This window comes from Syzygium oleosum, unplaced genomic scaffold, assembly GCF_021117445.2.
Source record: "Syzygium oleosum isolate NSW1041296 unplaced genomic scaffold, Sole_v2.1 Sole_v2.41, whole genome shotgun sequence".
NCBI lineage: Eukaryota > Viridiplantae > Streptophyta > Magnoliopsida > Myrtales > Myrtaceae > Syzygium > Syzygium oleosum.
In genome coordinates, this window is record NW_026607525.1 from 1,944,321 (window position 1) to 1,961,753 (window position 17,433).

General features: G+C 39.7%; 2 protein-coding genes across 2 annotated transcripts; one reads left to right on the forward strand and one right to left on the reverse strand.

The window, feature by feature from the left end:
* Positions 1–11,571: 11,571 nt before the first annotated feature.
* Positions 11,572–13,705, forward strand: LOC115671143 (uncharacterized). The gene is made up of 7 exons (XM_030592616.2): positions 11,572–11,763; positions 11,845–11,931; positions 12,042–12,242; positions 12,348–12,512; positions 12,611–12,664; positions 12,798–12,941; positions 13,062–13,705. The coding sequence occupies exons 1-7, from the start codon at positions 11,611–11,613 to the stop codon at positions 13,431–13,433; spliced, it is 1,176 nt and encodes a 391-aa protein (XP_030448476.2). The 5' UTR covers positions 11,572–11,610; the 3' UTR covers positions 13,434–13,705.
* A 98-nt stretch (positions 13,706–13,803) lies between these two features.
* Positions 13,804–15,813, reverse strand: LOC115670954 (probable protein ABIL5). The gene is made up of 8 exons (XM_030592370.2): positions 15,536–15,813; positions 15,336–15,418; positions 14,940–15,087; positions 14,738–14,837; positions 14,569–14,605; positions 14,303–14,463; positions 14,103–14,164; positions 13,804–13,976 (listed from the first exon to the last, which is right to left on the reverse strand). The coding sequence occupies exons 1-8, from the start codon at positions 15,614–15,616 to the stop codon at positions 13,881–13,883; spliced, it is 768 nt and encodes a 255-aa protein (XP_030448230.2). The 5' UTR covers positions 15,617–15,813; the 3' UTR covers positions 13,804–13,880.
* Positions 15,814–17,433: the final 1,620 nt, after the last annotated feature.

The following is a 17,433-nucleotide window of genomic DNA, read 5'->3' on the forward strand; positions in this document are numbered from 1 at the left end:
TATGGTCGAAATGCCTCGTTGCCGTGTAATTTTTGTGGCAACAACTTGTACACAACCAGTGCCCCTCATGCCATGTTCACGCAAGTGAGACTACTCACCAAGCAAAAGGCCAATGCAACCATGTGCTTCTGCATGCACAATCGACCAGGCAAACATGTTCCATCATGTCTGCCGTTGAAGTCCCTTTCGTGCCTCCATGGACAGTTGCTCAAGCTTGGCTCGTTCGCGACGATTTGTGGCAAGTTGCGCATTAGCAAACATTATTAGCTATGAGCTGCACAGAGTGACGAGAAAATATGTACTCAAGAATATGCTATGATCAGCCGCTAGCTCAAAAAGGAAGTTCATGGATGAATGTATTCGCTCTTTTGCGTGATGAGGCTGTGGTTTGGCACTCTAGAACAGATTACGGCTTTTCTTTACATTTGGAATTGTGCACAACAATGGATGCTGCTCTCCTGTACTTGAAGAAACCTGATATCTACAATGTTCCTCTTCAAACTTTTGACAATTCTTGATATTGATGGTAACATGTTAATTGACTCTTTGTAGTAGTCAGGCTAAGTCTTTTCTTAAAAAAATTTCCACGAATATAAGCGCTAAGGCGGATGTGGCAATCTTGCGCGATCAATAGTTTCACAGGAACCTTTGCTTCATTTTTCTTTAGTCTTTTTGAACTTACTCGCAGGGGTGTCGAATGAGTTTGTCGGATCGGTTTAAGGTTTGGTTGTGATGGATTTTCTTTGTGAAGATGGGCCGCCCATGATGGGCTAACCCAGCCCATGAAAGAAAATAACTGCACTTGGTAGTTATTGTCTAGAAACAAAAAGTGAGAACACACGTAAGAATGTGTGTGTGGGTTGCATTTTCATCATCAGAAAAAACTCATTCTCACAAAAGGACAAAGAAGAAGGAACTTTGTTCAACAATCTAAGGATTGTTCTCTCTCTCGAGACTGCGATAAGTGCATTTAATCTGTGGCAAAGAGGTATGTTCGTTTACGTGATATACTTCGAACGATCAGTGATTCAAGTATAGAATGGGCACGTTTTTCAGCAATTTTTGTATTATGTTTAGGAATCTGTTTCCGACATTGGTATCAGAGCATGTGTTCTTGTTTCCTAATCCTTTAATATGCTTATTACACGGATTGATGGCCGGAATTCGTGAAACGGCGCCGACGAACGCTCGGGTACGAAAACCGACACCCGATCGGACTGTTCGGGATCGTTTCTCGAAATTCGGTGCGATAAATTTTATTTTTGAAGGCATAGGGTCGTAGTGCTCGTCGATACGAGCAAAATGACGGGTGGCACGCCGCCGGGGGAAGCTGGAGGCGCCTCCACGCGCCGCCGCAAGCGGCGGCTTCGCCGGCACGTGCGTCACACGTGCGCAGCGGTTGCCGCGCACACGTGCGATGCACGCGCCATGCGTGCGCGTGTGGGCGTGGCTGACGTCACGCTGACGTCAGCCACGCCGGTTATTTCTTCTGGGTCAAAAAGCCCGGCCCAGCAGGCCTGACCCGATCCGACCCGGTTTATGACCCGTGACCCTATCCTGCTGACCCGTTGACCTGACCCGGTCATCCGTTGACCGTTGACCACCGTTGACCGGCGTTGACCGGCGAAAAAAAAAAAAAGGGACAGAAGGGGTAGAATGTGTTTCTTGAAATGTTGTACCTTGGATTTTGAGTAATCCTTTCATTTTTTCTGCATTTGTTGCAGGAATAATGGTACGAAGATATCGAACCCCTATTATCCCTAGAACGGCGGCTCAAAAGAAGAAGCTTGAGAAACTAAGAATCAAGCTGGCTCTTTACCGGTAGGATGCTGATGATGACATGATGACACACATCATCAAGATCAATCAAATGATACAAGATATCATTTGGAACGGTTTCGTAATGCCAGGGTATGTGATGGTCGGAGCCCTCAAATGCACCATTCCTGATGAGTTGGGAAGAATGATTGATAGGGTTTAGGACGCCTTAGAAGGTCCGAGCTATAAGATGATTGTGGAGCAATTCATGATAGAGTACATACGGGTCGGGGCAAGGAGGACGTCAACCCTTGCATTGAATCGGTCTCGGCGCAATACGTTGCCCGAATCTAGGGGTTTTCCGGGTGCCTCCATTTGGATGCCAAAGAAAATAGAATTTCTTGAGGATTTTTCATGAGTCATTTCCGGTTTATAGAAAGAAGATCACCACCTTATTGTGTTTATCTATTTTTCGTAAGCTCTTATGGATATGTTCACTTTAGGTTGGTGTTAAATATCTTAGGTGGATAGTTCTTTTTATGTTGGTGTTTATGTTTATTTCCTTAGATGGATTCATTCCTTATGTACATAGTGTTAGGTAAATGAATGTTGATGGACATTCATGTTGTGAATAGTTTATAGTACTATTCTGTTTTAATATTTATCTTATTAGTATCATAAGGAGTTGAGTGGGAGTTCTAAAAGTTTTAGTAACTTTAAAGAACGTAATTTTACCTTAATGATTACATTAACGGTAATTTCACATTAGGATTTTTGATGATGATTGGGAACATAGTGAACTTTCGAATCTAAAGCCTATGTGAAATTATTCATTAATATAATCAGTTTGTGTAAAATTGATGCATAAATGAGTGGCATTAATAATTCGTGCGTATATATCTGAAATGTTCAGATACCATGGCTTCAGCATCAAAGAATATAGTTGCTGAACTGAACAAAGGAGAGAAGCTTAACGGTGATAATTATGAAATTTGGCATATGAAAATCCAATATATGCTGGAAGAGCAAGAGGCTCTTGAAGCTCTTAACCTGGTTATGGTAGAGCCTGAAGACGGAAACACTGCACAACATAAGAGAGATAAGGATGCATTTGCTGTATGGAAAAGGAAGAACTCCCTTGCTCGCATCACGTTGCTGAGTAGCATGGAAAATGATGTCATGCGAGAGTTTAGGCGTTTTGAAAATGCTAAGGAGATGTGGGGAGCATTGGCAGCAAGGTTTGGTCATACATCTGTAACCAAGCTTAGACAGCTCACTATAAGATTTGATTCATATAAGAAGCCACATGGTCAGTCCATGAAACAACATTTAAGGAAAATGTCAAACATGATTAATGAGCTGAAGGATGCTGACCATGTTCTGACTGATGAGCAGCAAGTGCAAGCAGTGATTCGTTCTTTGCCTCAAAGTTGGGAGCATATGAAGTTGCACCTAACTCACAATGAGAACATCAAAACCTTTGAAGATGCAGTGCGCCACTTAGAGCTAGAGGAGGACCGCCTCCTGGCGGATAAGCCGGTAATTGACATTTACTATGCAGGTTCTAGCTCACAAGGGCCTTCGAGCTCTAAGCGCGAGCGTCCTGATTCGTTCAGAAGGTGGAGAGGCAAGAGAGCGAGTTCTTCGGGGAAGAAACCAAGAGATGAACAACACCAAAGAGGAAAGCGTCTTCATGAGAAAAAGATGTCAAGAGTGAAGTGCTACAACTGTAGCAAGAAAGGCCACTTTGCTCGTGATTGTCGTGAGCCAAAGAAGGTTAACTCATCTTGTATTATTGAGAACTTTGTTTATGTATCAAGTTCTATATTTCTAACTGAATCAAATCCTTTGTGGACTGTAGATTCGGGAGACCATGTAGCGAAGGATAGAGAAGCCTTCGTAGAATTCCGACGAGTTCCAACGGGAACTAAATGGATTTATGTAGGGAACAACTCCAGAGCTGAGGTTAAAGGAATTGGCACCTGCCAGTTAATTATGCGTGGTGGACGCACTTTGTTCCTACATGATGTATTATATGCTCCGGAAATTCGTCGGAACTTAGTGTCTGTTTTAGTGTTGATTCGACTTGGTTTTAATTTGAACTTCCATAACAATGGTGTAGACTTGTATTTAGGTACGAGTTATTATGGTTGTGGTTATTTTCTAGATGGTTTTATTGTACTGGATGTTGATTCTGTAAATGTCAATGTTTGTTATTCCCACTTCACGTCTTCTACTTCGTGTGATAATGATGTGAACGTATGGCATGCTAGGCTTGGCCATATAGGCCAACAACGAATGAATAGATTAGCCAAAGAAGGCTTAATGGGCAATATTGAAAAAGTCGATTTGCCCACTTGTGAACACTGCCTAGCTGGGAAAACAACAAGGAAACCATTTGGAAAAGGAACAAGAGCTGAATTTCCTTTGCAGTTAATCCATTCTGACATTTGTGGTCCAATGAATGTGAGGGCTAGACATGGGGCTGTTTATTTTATCACATTTATTGATGATTATACTCGATTCGGATATGTCTATTTGATTTCTCATAAATCTGAGGCTTTTAGTTGCTTCAATATATTTATGAACTTGGTGGAAAATCAATTAGACAAGAAAATAAAAAGCATTGAGATCCGATCGAGGTCGAGGATATCTATCTGATGAGTTCAGAAATTTGTGTGATGAAAAGGGAATAGAAAGACAGTTGTCTATTCCTTATACTCCTCAACAAAATGGTGTTGCGGAAAGGAGAAACAGAACCCTACTAGAAATGGTTAGGTCCATGATGGCGCAGGCTAACTTACCTATCACCTTTTGGGGTGACGCTTTATTAACTGCTGCCTACATACTTAACCGTGTCCCTTCTAAATCAGTTATTTCCACTCCGTATGAGTTATGGACAAGTAGACCGATTTGAGTTTTCTGAAACCTTGGGGCTGTGCCGCTTATACACATGAATCTTCTCATAAGTATGGGAAATTAGGTCCTAGAGGTAAGAAGAGTATCTTCATAAGGTATTCGGAAACCTCAAAAGGATATGTATTTATAGGTGAGCAAGAAAGTGGAAGTATAACTGAATTTGAATCACGAGATGTCACATTCTTAGAGAATGAGTTTCCTAAGAAGGGCGAAATAGGTGAGAACTACTCACTATTTGAAACCTTGGATCCTGATAGTGAAATCGATAAAGTTCGTCCAAGTGGAAGCAATGTGAGAAGTGAGGAATTGAATTCGACTCAATCTCAATTGCAACCTTTTGATGAGACGATTCCGTCATTATCTAATCCAAGTGGGAGCATAATGGAGAATGATACACGTGTACAATCTCCCATACGGCGAACAAGTCACAAAAGTATTCCCCGACGACGTTTTGACATTGAAGGGGAAACTTTCATGATCGCTCCACAAAATGAAGACGAGCCAAGGAATGTAAATGAGGCTCTAAATTGCCCTAACAAAGAAAAATGGATGATTGCAATGAAAGAAGAAATGGAGTCAATGAAGTCAAACCATGTTTGGGAACTGGTTGATCTTCCAGAAGGACGCAAAGCTATTGGGAATAAATGGGTTCTCAAAATAAAACGCAAATCCGATGGCTCAATAGAAAGATATAAGGCTCGCCTAGTGGCGAAAGGGTATAATCAACAGGAAGGAATTGATTATGAAGAAACTTTCTCTCTTGTAGTGAGATTTACCTCAATTCGCTTTATTCTGGCAATAGTGACAAGCATGGATCTTGAATTACATCAAATGGATGTAAAGACTGCTTTTCTAAATGGAGAATTAGAAGAAGAAATTTACATGGAGCAGCCAGTAGGCTTCATTGTGAAAGGCCAAGAACAAAAAGTATGTCGACTTCTAAGATCGATATATGGCCTTAAGCAGTCTTTGAGATAATGGTATATACGTTTTCATAATGCCATAGTGGCGTTTGATTTTACAATGATTGATGAAGATCATTGTGTGTATATCAAAAGATCCAAAGATCAATTTGTGATTTTATCATTATATGTTGATGATATATTGATTGCCGGAAACAATATGGAGTTGGTTAATACTATTAAGAGCTGGTTATCGTCCAATTTTGAGATGAAAGATACGGGTGAGGCTGCATATATTCTTGGAGTTAAGATTTCAAGAGATCGTTCCAAGAGATTATTGTCTCTTTCGCAAGAGACTTATATAAATAAAGTTCTTGAACGATTTTGTATGCAAGACTGTAAACCCATGGATACTCCTATTGCAAAAGGTGAAGGATTGAGCCATAAGTTGTGTCCTAAGACTCCACAAGTGAAGGAACAAATGAAACGTGTTCCTTATGCTAGTGCTATTGGAAGTTTAATGTACGCTATGATGTATACAAGACCTGACATATGTTTTACAGTTAGGATGGTAAGTAGGTACCAATCCAATCCAGGTCAAGCACATTGGAAAGCCGTAAAAAGAATCATGAGGTATCTAAAGGGTACTGCTAATTATTTACTGAGTTATCAAGGCAAGGATCTACGACTTGAAGGCTACTCAGATGCTGATTGGGGAGGAGATTTAGATGAAAGGAAATCTACCTCTGGTTTTGTTTACTTACTGAATAATGGCGCCATATCTTGGAACAGTAAGAAACAAACATGTATAGCATTGTCCACGATGGAAGCTGAGTTCGTGGCGTTGTCAGGAGCAGTACAAGAAGATGTTTGGCTTAAGAGATTTTTGGATCATTTAGGTGTTGCTAAGAATGCTGAAAACTCATTGTTAGTCAATAGTGATAGTCAAGCAGCGACAACATACACTAAGGATCTGAAATATCATGGCAAGACCAAACATATAGATACCAAGTATAACTTTGTCAAGGATATGGTTGCACGAAAAGATGTGAACTTGTAGTACATATCTACGCATAGAATGATAGCAGATCCTATGACGAAGCCAATTCCAAGAGATGTTTTCTATGGTCATGTAAAATCTCTGGGACTGCGTAGAAAGTGATGTACTGAATATTGTATTTTTCCCTGAGTTCACATTTAATGAAGTTGCTCTCTCATTATTAATGCCTATGAATTTATTTAATATTTATGCATCTCAATGCTTAGTGCATTATATCGAGAAAGTATGTCTGACAGATGAGATTAGCCCACTTACACGGGTAATCGCCTCTATTTACTGTGCGATAAATAGAGATGAGATAATTTTTTTAAGCTTATTATCTGGGTGATAATTGAGAGCTCAAGCTTAAATTACAAGTGTTGCCTTAACTGAATATTAAGATGAGGACACAATATTTACTATGTCCGAAAGTAAAATAGCCAACATATTTTACTTTATCTGTCTTTGATGCCAGATGTGAGTTCTAATGGATTCTTTAGGAGAGTAGATACGTGAACTCAAGTTTAGATATTGAGTATGTCTGAACTATCATCTGTACGGTATTGAATGTAAAGACATACGCTCCATGAGAAAGGAGTTAATACTGTAATACGTATTTCATACTACGTATGCATGAGACGACCGATAAGAGTGGCAAAAGTTTTTGATCTCAACTTTATGCCGTGTGAGACTCTTGAGGATACAGAGTTCCTCATTTAGTACCCTCACGACTCTGACTTATTCTCAAAGTTTTTATTCAGTGTTCGCTATCTTAGGGTGTTGCCAATGGTCATGAATGATTCGATCTAATGGGGCATTTCTAGAAAAGCGTGCTGGACTGAAATAGAGAGGTTTACGAAAAGAGGAAGATCAATTTATTTATGATGTCACATTCTATGTTTGTATTCACAGGTCGACCAATTATGATTTTAAGTAAATCATAGTTGTGAATACAATATACGAGATACTAAAAGAGATCAAAGGGGATATAAATGTGTCCGATTGATCTAGGGGACTACATACTATATCTACTCGGAAAACGTTGTACCCAATTTTGAGCTGCTATGTATTCCTAACAGATGCATCGCAACGAGCTCTCGAAGTATGCTAGTCACACGGATTATTTGCTAGTATGAATATTGCAAAGAAGAGAGAGTTAATGTTTAGCCCACCATGTGCGAGTGGGAAATGATGGATTTTCTTTGTGAAGATGGACCGCCCATGATGGGCTAACCCAGCCCATGAAAGAAAATAACTGCACTTGGCAGTTATTGTCTAGAAACAAAAAGTGAGAACACACGTAAAAATGTGTGTGTGGGTTGCATTTTCATCATCAGAAAAAACTCATTCTCACAAAAGGACAAAGAAGAAGGAACTTTGTTCAACAATCTAAGGATTGTTCTCTCTCTCGAGACTGCGATAAGTGCATTTAATCTGTGGCAAAGAGGTATGTTCGTTTACGTGATATACTTCGAACGATCAGTGATTCAAGTATAAAATGGGCACGTTTTTCCGCAATTTTTATATTATGTTTAGGAATCTGTTTCCGACAGGTTGCCTTCATCTCCTATATATTAAAACGAAACCTGCTCTAATCTAAAAAGTACGCAATCTATCACTCAGATTCTCTGAAAACTTGGAGTCCTCGTCTCGTAATGTTTCTTGAAAACATGAGCCGCGTAATTGCTCCTAAATTGACACCATCACGTAGCAGATCTTTAATTACCTGCAAATATATCTTCTCAAATTATGTATCACCACTTTGTAGGGTAGTTTTGTCATCATAAAATAAAAAAAGGAAAGATAATGTGAAAAACATCCTTATGGAATTTTTTACGATTTCATTAGTTTATCTATACACTCTTTCAAACCTAGTTGACATAATTCTCAGTGCATCGAAAAACCATACATTCTGTTTTTACGGAATAGGTATCTTGAAGATCTCTTAATAAATGTTCGCCGACTATAATATTGAAACGTAGTCATATTCAGTTTTGGGTAAAAAATAATGTAAGGCACTTGCAACAACAATACTATTCACATATAGCGATGACTTAAAATTTGTTAATAAGAGCGGTAGCAACGACGACATCTCTTATAACAGCCCCAACATCACAATTGTTGCCACTAATTATATAGTTTGTTTTAGTAATTCATTTATAATTATTATCAGCATGCGTATTTTCGTATTAAAGTTTATTCTAACTAATTCTATCCTGCTAGTTATTGCAATCTCAATTGTCAAGAAAGGAAAAGAACATGTGAATATTAATTACGAAAGGGAGTAGATAAAACGAAAAATAGAGTTTTGCTTATTAAATTGTTTAAGGTAAGCAGATTTTTGTAAGGTTTTCATCCGGTTTCTATCCCTTGCAACAAATTGCCAGATCCCTATAATCAATAATGTAGTTCATTTGTAATTGTTTAGCATAGTGATCTTCAAACCATAGATGTTGGATTTGGTTGAAAGAGCTAATAGGCATTTACCATATTCGGGAATTCCACGAAACCGTTGAGAGAACGTAGCATTATGATTACCATTAAGGTCACATAGATTGCCCCCTCAACCACGAGAGAAATGAAACGGAAATCAAAAAAAAATTACTGATTATAGACAAAAGGGGCGAAATATAAAATGGATAGCTTTGTTATTTGAATGGCTCGAGATAGCTTTTTCATATTAATTTCTATCCCCCACAATAACCTCATGAACCTCCAAAGCTAATAATGTAGCCATTGCGATCTCTTCTAGCGTTGTGAAGATTCATCAGACCATAAACATTGAATCCATCCACCCACTCCGTCGTCTTATCTGAAGGAGGTAGGAATTTGCCGTCCGATCAAACTCAATAGTACCATATTGCATGTGATCACTTCCCATCGGTGGACAAACTCCATTGCTTCTAGCTAAGCCAATCCCTTCCCAAGCTGTGTGGAGTGAGCCATTGTCTTCGCGATCAAATTATTCAATATTGCATAGACCTTTTCTTTTGTGTGGATAAAGCAATATTATCGCATAGACTTGCTTCCTCCTTTGTTTTTGCCACGTTATTTCCCGTCGATTTGTCGCAAATCGTTATCAGCAACTCGCAATTACAAACGTATCGAATCCCGTTATCTAAAAAAAGTGCAAACCACTCTGATCGAAATTCGCTACCAATGTGACTAGAAATCGGGGAAACTCGACTCGAGTCCTAATTCTATCGTATTTGTCCTCTGAAAAGGAAAAATCAAACCCGATATGCATGTTCAAACTTGATTAAGAAGCAGATGACTACGCTTGCGCTCTAAATAGGGGGAAAAGTGTCAATTCAGTCCTAAACCTTTTGCATTTGTGCCAATTTAGTCCTAAACCTTTTTTTGTGCCAATTCAGTCCTAAACCTTTTGCATTTGTACCAATTTAGTCATAAACCTTTTTTTGTGCCAATTCAATCCTAAACCTTTTGCATTTGTGCCAATTCAGTCATAAACATTTTGTCTTTGTGTCAATTCAGTTCTTCCGATCAATTTGGGCCGGATTTTGCTAACGTGGACGCCGGCCGGCCAGCGGTCGGTCACCAGCGCTGACGTGGACAACTTAAATAATATTTTAATATTTTTTTGAATATTTATTTATTTTTTTCTTTTTTTCTTTTTCCCCTCTCCTCCCTCCTTCCTCTAGCCGGTTGCCGGACCAGCAACCGACCAGAGGGCAGAGGCCGGCGCCATTGAGGCTCGCCCTCGCTGGCCACTGACAAGGTCGACCTCGCCAGATCTAGCAAGGTCGTGCCAGCCACCGGCGAAGCTCGACCTCGCTAGATCTGGCGAGGTCGGGCCTCGCCCAACGCGAGGCCACCCTCGCCAGTGGCCGGCATAGGCGAGGCTCGCCGGCACCGACTTTTGGCCTCTGGCTTGTCGCCGGTCCAGCGACTGGCTGGAGGAAGAAGGGAGGAGAGGGGAAAATGAAAAAAGAAAAAAATAAATAAAAATTCAAAAAAATATTAAAATATTATTTAAGTTGTCCACGTTAGCGCTGGTGACTGGTCGCCGGCCGACCAGCGTCCACGTCAGCAAAATCCTGCCAAAATTGGTCGGAAGAACTGAATTAGCATAAAGACAAAAGGTTTAGGACTGAATTGGCATCAATGCAAAAGGTTTAGGATTGAATTGGCACTAAAAAAAAGTTTATAAATAAATTGGCACAAATGTAAAAGGTTTAGGACTGAATTGGCACCCAAAAAAAAATTTAGATCTAAATTGACATTATTATAAAAGATTTAAGACTTTTTTAGCACTTCTCCCCTAAATAGGCATTTAAACAAAGTGACATAGTTTAACGGATACAGCTGCTGCGTCGTTCGTCATATCATCATTAATTGATTTTGATGGCATTTCAATTTTGGCAAGTTTCGTACCCAACGTAGTAATAAATGAGGTAAACGTGGAAGGATTCGCCAGGACAACTGGCAAGCATGCATTCTCCAATAAAAAAAATAGTCTTATTAATTAATTAATAGCTTAATTAGGTAATTAATTGATCACTCGCAAGTTTCTTATCCAATGTATATCTGGACATATTCAGAAGTGAATTCATAAGGAAAATTTATATGCATGGACAGCCCAGTTCCAATTTACGGTGCGTGTTTGTTTGAGTAAAAAAAATTGTAAATTATTTTTCTTTTACTTTTACACGTTTGGCTTACTGAAAATGATCAGTCAACGGAAAATCATTTACGGTTAAAGAAAATATACATAATTAAAGTTAGAAAAATGAATTCCCTAATTTAAAAGAGGAAAATTATTTTTTTGAAAAATAATTTTGCAAAAAGCATTTTCTTTTAACATAATTTTTTTTGAGACAAACACACCCGTGAAATTCATATATCATTTTAATTTTGCTACAAAGAATGTGCACTTAATTTATTTTGCAATTTATAAAGAAGGAATAGCCCAAAAACTAGATGGCTCTCTTTTGAATTTCCTTGTTTTCTCTTTTTCTCTTTTTACTCGCTATGCTACTAAAAATGAAACTTGTGCTGCTGCTGCTGTTCATGCTTTCCAGTGTTTCCTTACGTGAGATGGCACACGGTGGAGAAGAAGATGATGATCTAGAGTTGGAAAGGCAAGTTAATCTGATGCACAGGCCACCGGTCAAGACATTTGTGGTAATTCTTGATCATGTCCTCAATTTCGGTTTTGCGAAATGGCATTATTAAACAACTGATCACATGGAAATTCTGTGAAAGACCGAGGAAGGAGATACAATCGACTGTGTCAAAATTAACAAGCAGCCGGCACTCGATCATCCTCTACTGAAGAATCATAGAGTCCAGGTTAAGAATTGTCACACTCACCCGCGTTCATCAGACTACAGTTGGACAGGTTGTCGATTGCGACGTTTTATTTTCTACTTTTATGAAATTTCTTATTTTCTCTCTTGCAGGCCAAACCGAATTTGTATTACGCTCGCTTCGGAAGAACATCACCAAGTGCAAAACCACAGTATAGGTCCCGAAAACCTTGTCCTGTTGGAACAGTACCGATTCCGAGAGTGACCAAGGAAGTTCTGGTTAGGGCAAGATCCTTGCCAAAGATGCCATCAGTTGTGGCTACAGGACCAGATTTCCCTCCTTCTAATCAACATGTAAGCTCTCTCTCTCTCTCTCTCTCTCTCTCTCTCTCTCTCTCTCTCTCTCTCTCTCTCAACCATGCGCAAATTTAGATATTTAAATCATTATTTCATTTGCAGGTGGTTTCTATCAGAGACAACATGGTAAAGAACATCAAATACGGAGGTGGTGGAGGCACGACTCTCTACAATCTTACCGTTGCTCGTGATCAATGCAGTTTCCATAATATATGGATCGAAACCGGTCCTTCAAATCATATTAGCATGATCATAGCGGGTTGGTCGGTGAGTAAATTTGTGGTGTATTGTGAAGTTAATGCAACAAAACTTTTACGATAAACAAAAGAAGCAGAAAGCAATCTACCATTTCTTGCTTTGCTTAGGTTTGTCCACGGCTCAGCGGTGATGCACTTCCCCGGTTGTTCACATACTGGACGGTCAGTTTAAATATGGTTTCCAATTCTCCGTCGAACTATTCTTTCCTTGAATTTATTTCTTGAAATAAAATTTTGGAAATTAAAGCTAAGTTGAGTTGTTTATTTGACTAAAGCATCACTCTTATTCTCACAGGGCGATGGCTTTCGTAATGGATGCTATAACGTGTTGTGTCCAGGCTTTGTCCAGGTACATAGGACAATAACCAGCAATTTTCCATTACAGCCCGCTTCTGTTTATGGTGGACAGCAGTCTGAACTTATAATGTATATCCAACAGGTAACTTCGATTTTTCAATAGCAATTTCCCCAATATTAAGGTAATTTAGAGCATATACATATACATTGATTTGTATATTTATGTATGATATTAATACCAACAGTATTTGCTTCTCACTAGGACATGTATACTGGGAATTGGTGGTTGAATGTGTTCTATCCGCCGATTGCGGTGGGTTACTGGCCAAAGGAATTATTCTTGAATTTACGCAACGGCTCACTGCATGTAGCTTGGGGAGGAATCGGGCTAGCTGGAAGCAACGGAGTTTGTCCGCCGATGGGAAGTGGACACAAGCCCGACGGCGACTATACGCATGCAGCATGCTTCCGAGGACTCCATTGGACTAGCTCAGGTGGCAAATTCTATACCCCAATGAAAGAGGCCGAGTGGGTGGATAGATCCAATGTCTATGACTTGAAAAATGATCACTACCAGGAAAAAACGGGGTATACAATAACTTATGGTGGTCCTGGAGGTCATTGCAGCGGATAGAAAGAGGAAGAGCTACCTTGACATGACAGTTAGTGATGGTCAATAAGCATGAACTTTCATGCATGCATAATTATGTTGGTGGAAATGATGTTTATGTTGTGTATCTGATGATATCGAGGGTTCTCTGGTTTCTGTCACTGGGAGTTGGGACAGGAGCTTATGATGTAAGTTCAGAAACAGCAATACTGAGCATTTTTATTATGCAGAATCCTATATCATCTCAAGATACAGCAACCGATCATTTTTGGCTAATGAATGGAAGACTCATTCATTGAACTGCAAACTGGAAGAGCTGGATATAAATCTTTCGAGGCCCATTCTGAATGTATGCGATCCCCCATCCCCGACCACCCCACCACACCCCCCCCCCCCCCCCAGTGACCAGCCTGAGGCTCCAGAAAGTGGTTGCAATTCACCCTGTAAATGGAGTCACACCATGGATAGCCCTCATGGTGTCCGTCTAACGCGTCGAATGAGAGATACAATGTCACTACTATAAGTCGACTTTCTGTTCAGGGTGTTGCGTCCGAGTTTTGGAGCACCCTGCAGTATAAGAATATAATGAATTATCATGCAATCACACATTACCGGAGTGTGTTTGTACGAACAATGTGCACATGATTTTTACCAAAATAGGGCCCAAAAGAATCGTGCGCGAAGTTTATTCACCTGGAAATGGAAAGTGGGGTTCGACCTTCTGGACAGTATGGACAGGCCGTCGCGGACAGGAACTAATTTAGACACTAAAAGAAGAAGACAATTATTCATATTAGAGAAGCATCCGTAATGTCACCAAGTTGGGTAAACAGAACCAAATAGTTCCTTATGATTAGTTGAGCAATTACTGCATTTGAAGCTTCCAAGAGTACCTATTGGTGAATTAGCATCTGTCTTCCTCCCATCAGCTTGTGCTGTTAAGTTCTTGGCAAGTGATGGCTTGTTTGTATGGGTACCCAAGAAAAGCGGCAAGCCCTTCTCTGTTTCGAAGTCTTGATTCTCTCCGGCTTCCGGTGTTTGGTTCTCAGAATCCCTGTACCATAAGACCATAAGGAACCAAAACAAAATGTTTCCTTGAAGTTCTTGATGACTTCATGAATCTCTAGCTTGGTATCTTCTACTTGTCCTAGAATATTACCTTCTAACCTCCTTTGACCTCTCAACATTAGTGATAGCTGATTAAAAAAAAAAAGGTTTTAATCTCTAGTGAGAAACATAAGCAGGAATACATCAGCATTTACTAGCTTTTGAAATTAATGAAGAGAATATTACGTGTTACTTATCAGAATGAAAGGACAGAATTATACAAGTTAATAAGTATCTGGGACTAAGCCTCGGCAGAACCGCATTCCATTGTACTCCGGTCAAAGCAAGCTTGTTAACATACTCTTCACACGACACAAGTCTCTGTCGAACAAAAACATGTTGAATCATCATTCATGGCTTAAGATTCCTCGTTTCCTACATAATTCAGAGGTTACTATCGGAGACGTGTATGTACGGACTGACTTGCTTCAGGCAGTTAATCCGAAGCTCCGTATTAGTGAATTCACAGGCATTGGAAATGCTGCAATTGAGATTAGCAGAGACATTCCCAAGATGATCGACCACGGTGACCATGGCCCTGCATATGTATTCTTTAGTGTTGTCAACAATGCTGCGAGCCACAAAAAAAAATTCACATAATGTCAGTAAAAAGGAATATAAAGAAAAGCAACTTTTGGTGAAGAGAGTTCATAGTGAAGGAAGCAAGTTTGGGTTACTAAATTTATATATGTGGCTTTTCAATTAACTCTGGCAAGTCCAACTAGATTTCAAGCAACTTGCTTGCATTGGAGAAAAGTTAAGCAGTAAATTCTCTCATGGGTGAAAAGGATTAAGGGTTCAATGGTACGAAATGCTCACATCCTCTTCTCTTCCGCGTTAGAGAACGTGGACTCGCAGTAATCTGCAGCAAAATGAAGCTGAGACCGCAAATCTTTAAGCTCCTACAATAGATTAGCAAACACACAACCACAACTCAGCAGCAAGTGTAAGATAACAAACGCAGAGTCCAAACAAAGAAAATTTTAGCAACATATGTCAAGGTACCCCGGAATTCTTACTTGAAGGGACTTGTCGAAACGAACAACATCCTCGGACTCATCGGCTTCTGGGTTTATGCGGGTGCATTTGGAGCCTTCCATTCCCTTCTTCAGGTTCAGAATCTACCTGAAGAAAGAAATGAACATTCTTTTTTCTATCTACGGTGGGTCTCTTCTAGAGAGAGAGAGAGAAGCGAATGGGTGCTCGTGACTCGTGATTCTGTTTAATGAACTGTTCGATGCACCAAAACCTGAGAACCCCATTTAAGATTTGATTCTGTCAATAAAAGGGCAAGAGAACAACCGTAAGTGGAGCAAAAAAGGACAAAGAAATGAGTTGCAGCCCCGTGATCTTGTGTTCCTTCCCCTTTTCTCCTCCATCATAGATGAAATAGGCACGTTCAGTTCCTGACACTAGGAAGGGCTATCACTTTCAGGGGCCACACGATGCATCACGACACATGAAGATTTGATTTGAATAAATAAACGAAATGCCAAAGAATTGTCATATCCAGGAATGCCATGTCCTTTGATTCGTGCCCACTGACAAATGCTGTTCCTGTTGCGACGTTCAAATTGGCATCAGTATAAATATTACGAACAATAAAGAATTGTAAAGAAATGAAATTACAATAACAGAATTGGAATCGATACAAATGGATATCGAGACCAGTGGCACTTCAAAGCTTTCGGCGAACTTGAACAAACCGGAACCGAACACTATCGAAAAACAGTGCAAAATTGAAAAGCATAGAGAGGAATAATTCGATTATTTTTAAAATAGAATGGGAAGCTATTTACAAGGTCAGGGGGAAGCGTTTCGGGAATAAATCAGAAGGCAAAATTGGGCTCGTCGCGAGGCCCTGCAATCGTGTACACGGGATGTGCGCTCGATCCCAAGTTGCAGCTTGTCGGGCATCGGATTTGCACCCCCTGCGCCTGGCATAGTGTTTGTGCTATGATAGTTACCACTTCAAATGAGTGTAACTGTGTATAAAACGCTCCATAACCTTCTTTCTTTTCCAATGTGGGACTAGTGTTTTTCCACTTCCCATTTCCAACTCAAGGGTGTTCTTTGAGCATCAATTTCTCATTCATTCACCCATCAATTTATCCCATATTTCCAACAGTTCCAGCATGAAACCGACCATTCGAGGTCTGCAATGCACTGAGCCCACGGCAGGTACTAACAAGAAATATCTTATCAAGGGGAGAATAGCACGAACGATGCGTGAACTTTGATCTAATGTGTAATATCATCTCTAAATATTCAATGGGATGAAGTCTCTGAATTTTAGCTCAATGTATAATATCGTCCCTAATATTTTAATTTATTCAATGTGGTTTCTGAAAAATATTCAATTTAGTCCATAGACTATATGAAAATGTTTAAAAGTTCATGGACCACATTAAACATTGGACCAAAGCTCAGTAACTAAATTAAACGAATAAAAAGTTCATGAATCACTTGTATCATTTTTCCTTTTATCAAGAGAATTAAAATTTCTCCAAACCAATAATTCATCAGGGTAGATATATAAAACCAAACAAAGGACACTTATTGCGTGAACATCAAATCCTGAAAAATAATTTTTTTAGGAGCCCACAAAATTTAAGAGCTGGCATGTTCTCTATATCAAGGTTGGACGAAACTATAATTTCATTTGAAAGAGCAATAGCAGCTCCATAAGAGATAATTCTCTCCGTTTCTTGGTGGCATATTGTGGTAAAGAAGACATTGTCCCCAGCATGGTCAATTGCTTCTCCCCCAATTAATTATCCTATGAAAATGTATGTCTGTGCAACCATTTTCAGATCCATCTCTCCTCTTCACAAAGAGCCAATGCCACGAACGACACAAACAAGACAAGCAAATACGAATACCATTATACAAAATGATAGCCCTAAATCCTAATATG

Coding starts and splice junctions, on each gene's coding strand:
- LOC115671143 (XM_030592616.2), top strand. CDS start 11,611: ATGCTACTAAAAATGAAACTTGTGCTGCTGCTGCTGTTCATGCTTTCC. Junction 12,243..12,347: donor TCCCTCCTTCTAATCAACAT/GTAAGCTCTCTC, acceptor TTTCATTTGCAG/GTGGTTTCTATCAGAGACAA. Junction 12,942..13,061: donor TTATAATGTATATCCAACAG/GTAACTTCGATT, acceptor GCTTCTCACTAG/GACATGTATACTGGGAATTG.
- LOC115670954 (XM_030592370.2), bottom strand. CDS start 15,616: ATGGAAGGCTCCAAATGCACCCGCATAAACCCAGAAGCCGATGAGTCC. Junction 15,419..15,535: donor GTTTCGACAAGTCCCTTCAA/GTAAGAATTCCG, acceptor AATCTATTGTAG/GAGCTTAAAGATTTGCGGTC. Junction 14,606..14,737: donor TCCCAGATACTTATTAACTT/GTATAATTCTGT, acceptor TTTTTTAATCAG/CTATCACTAATGTTGAGAGG.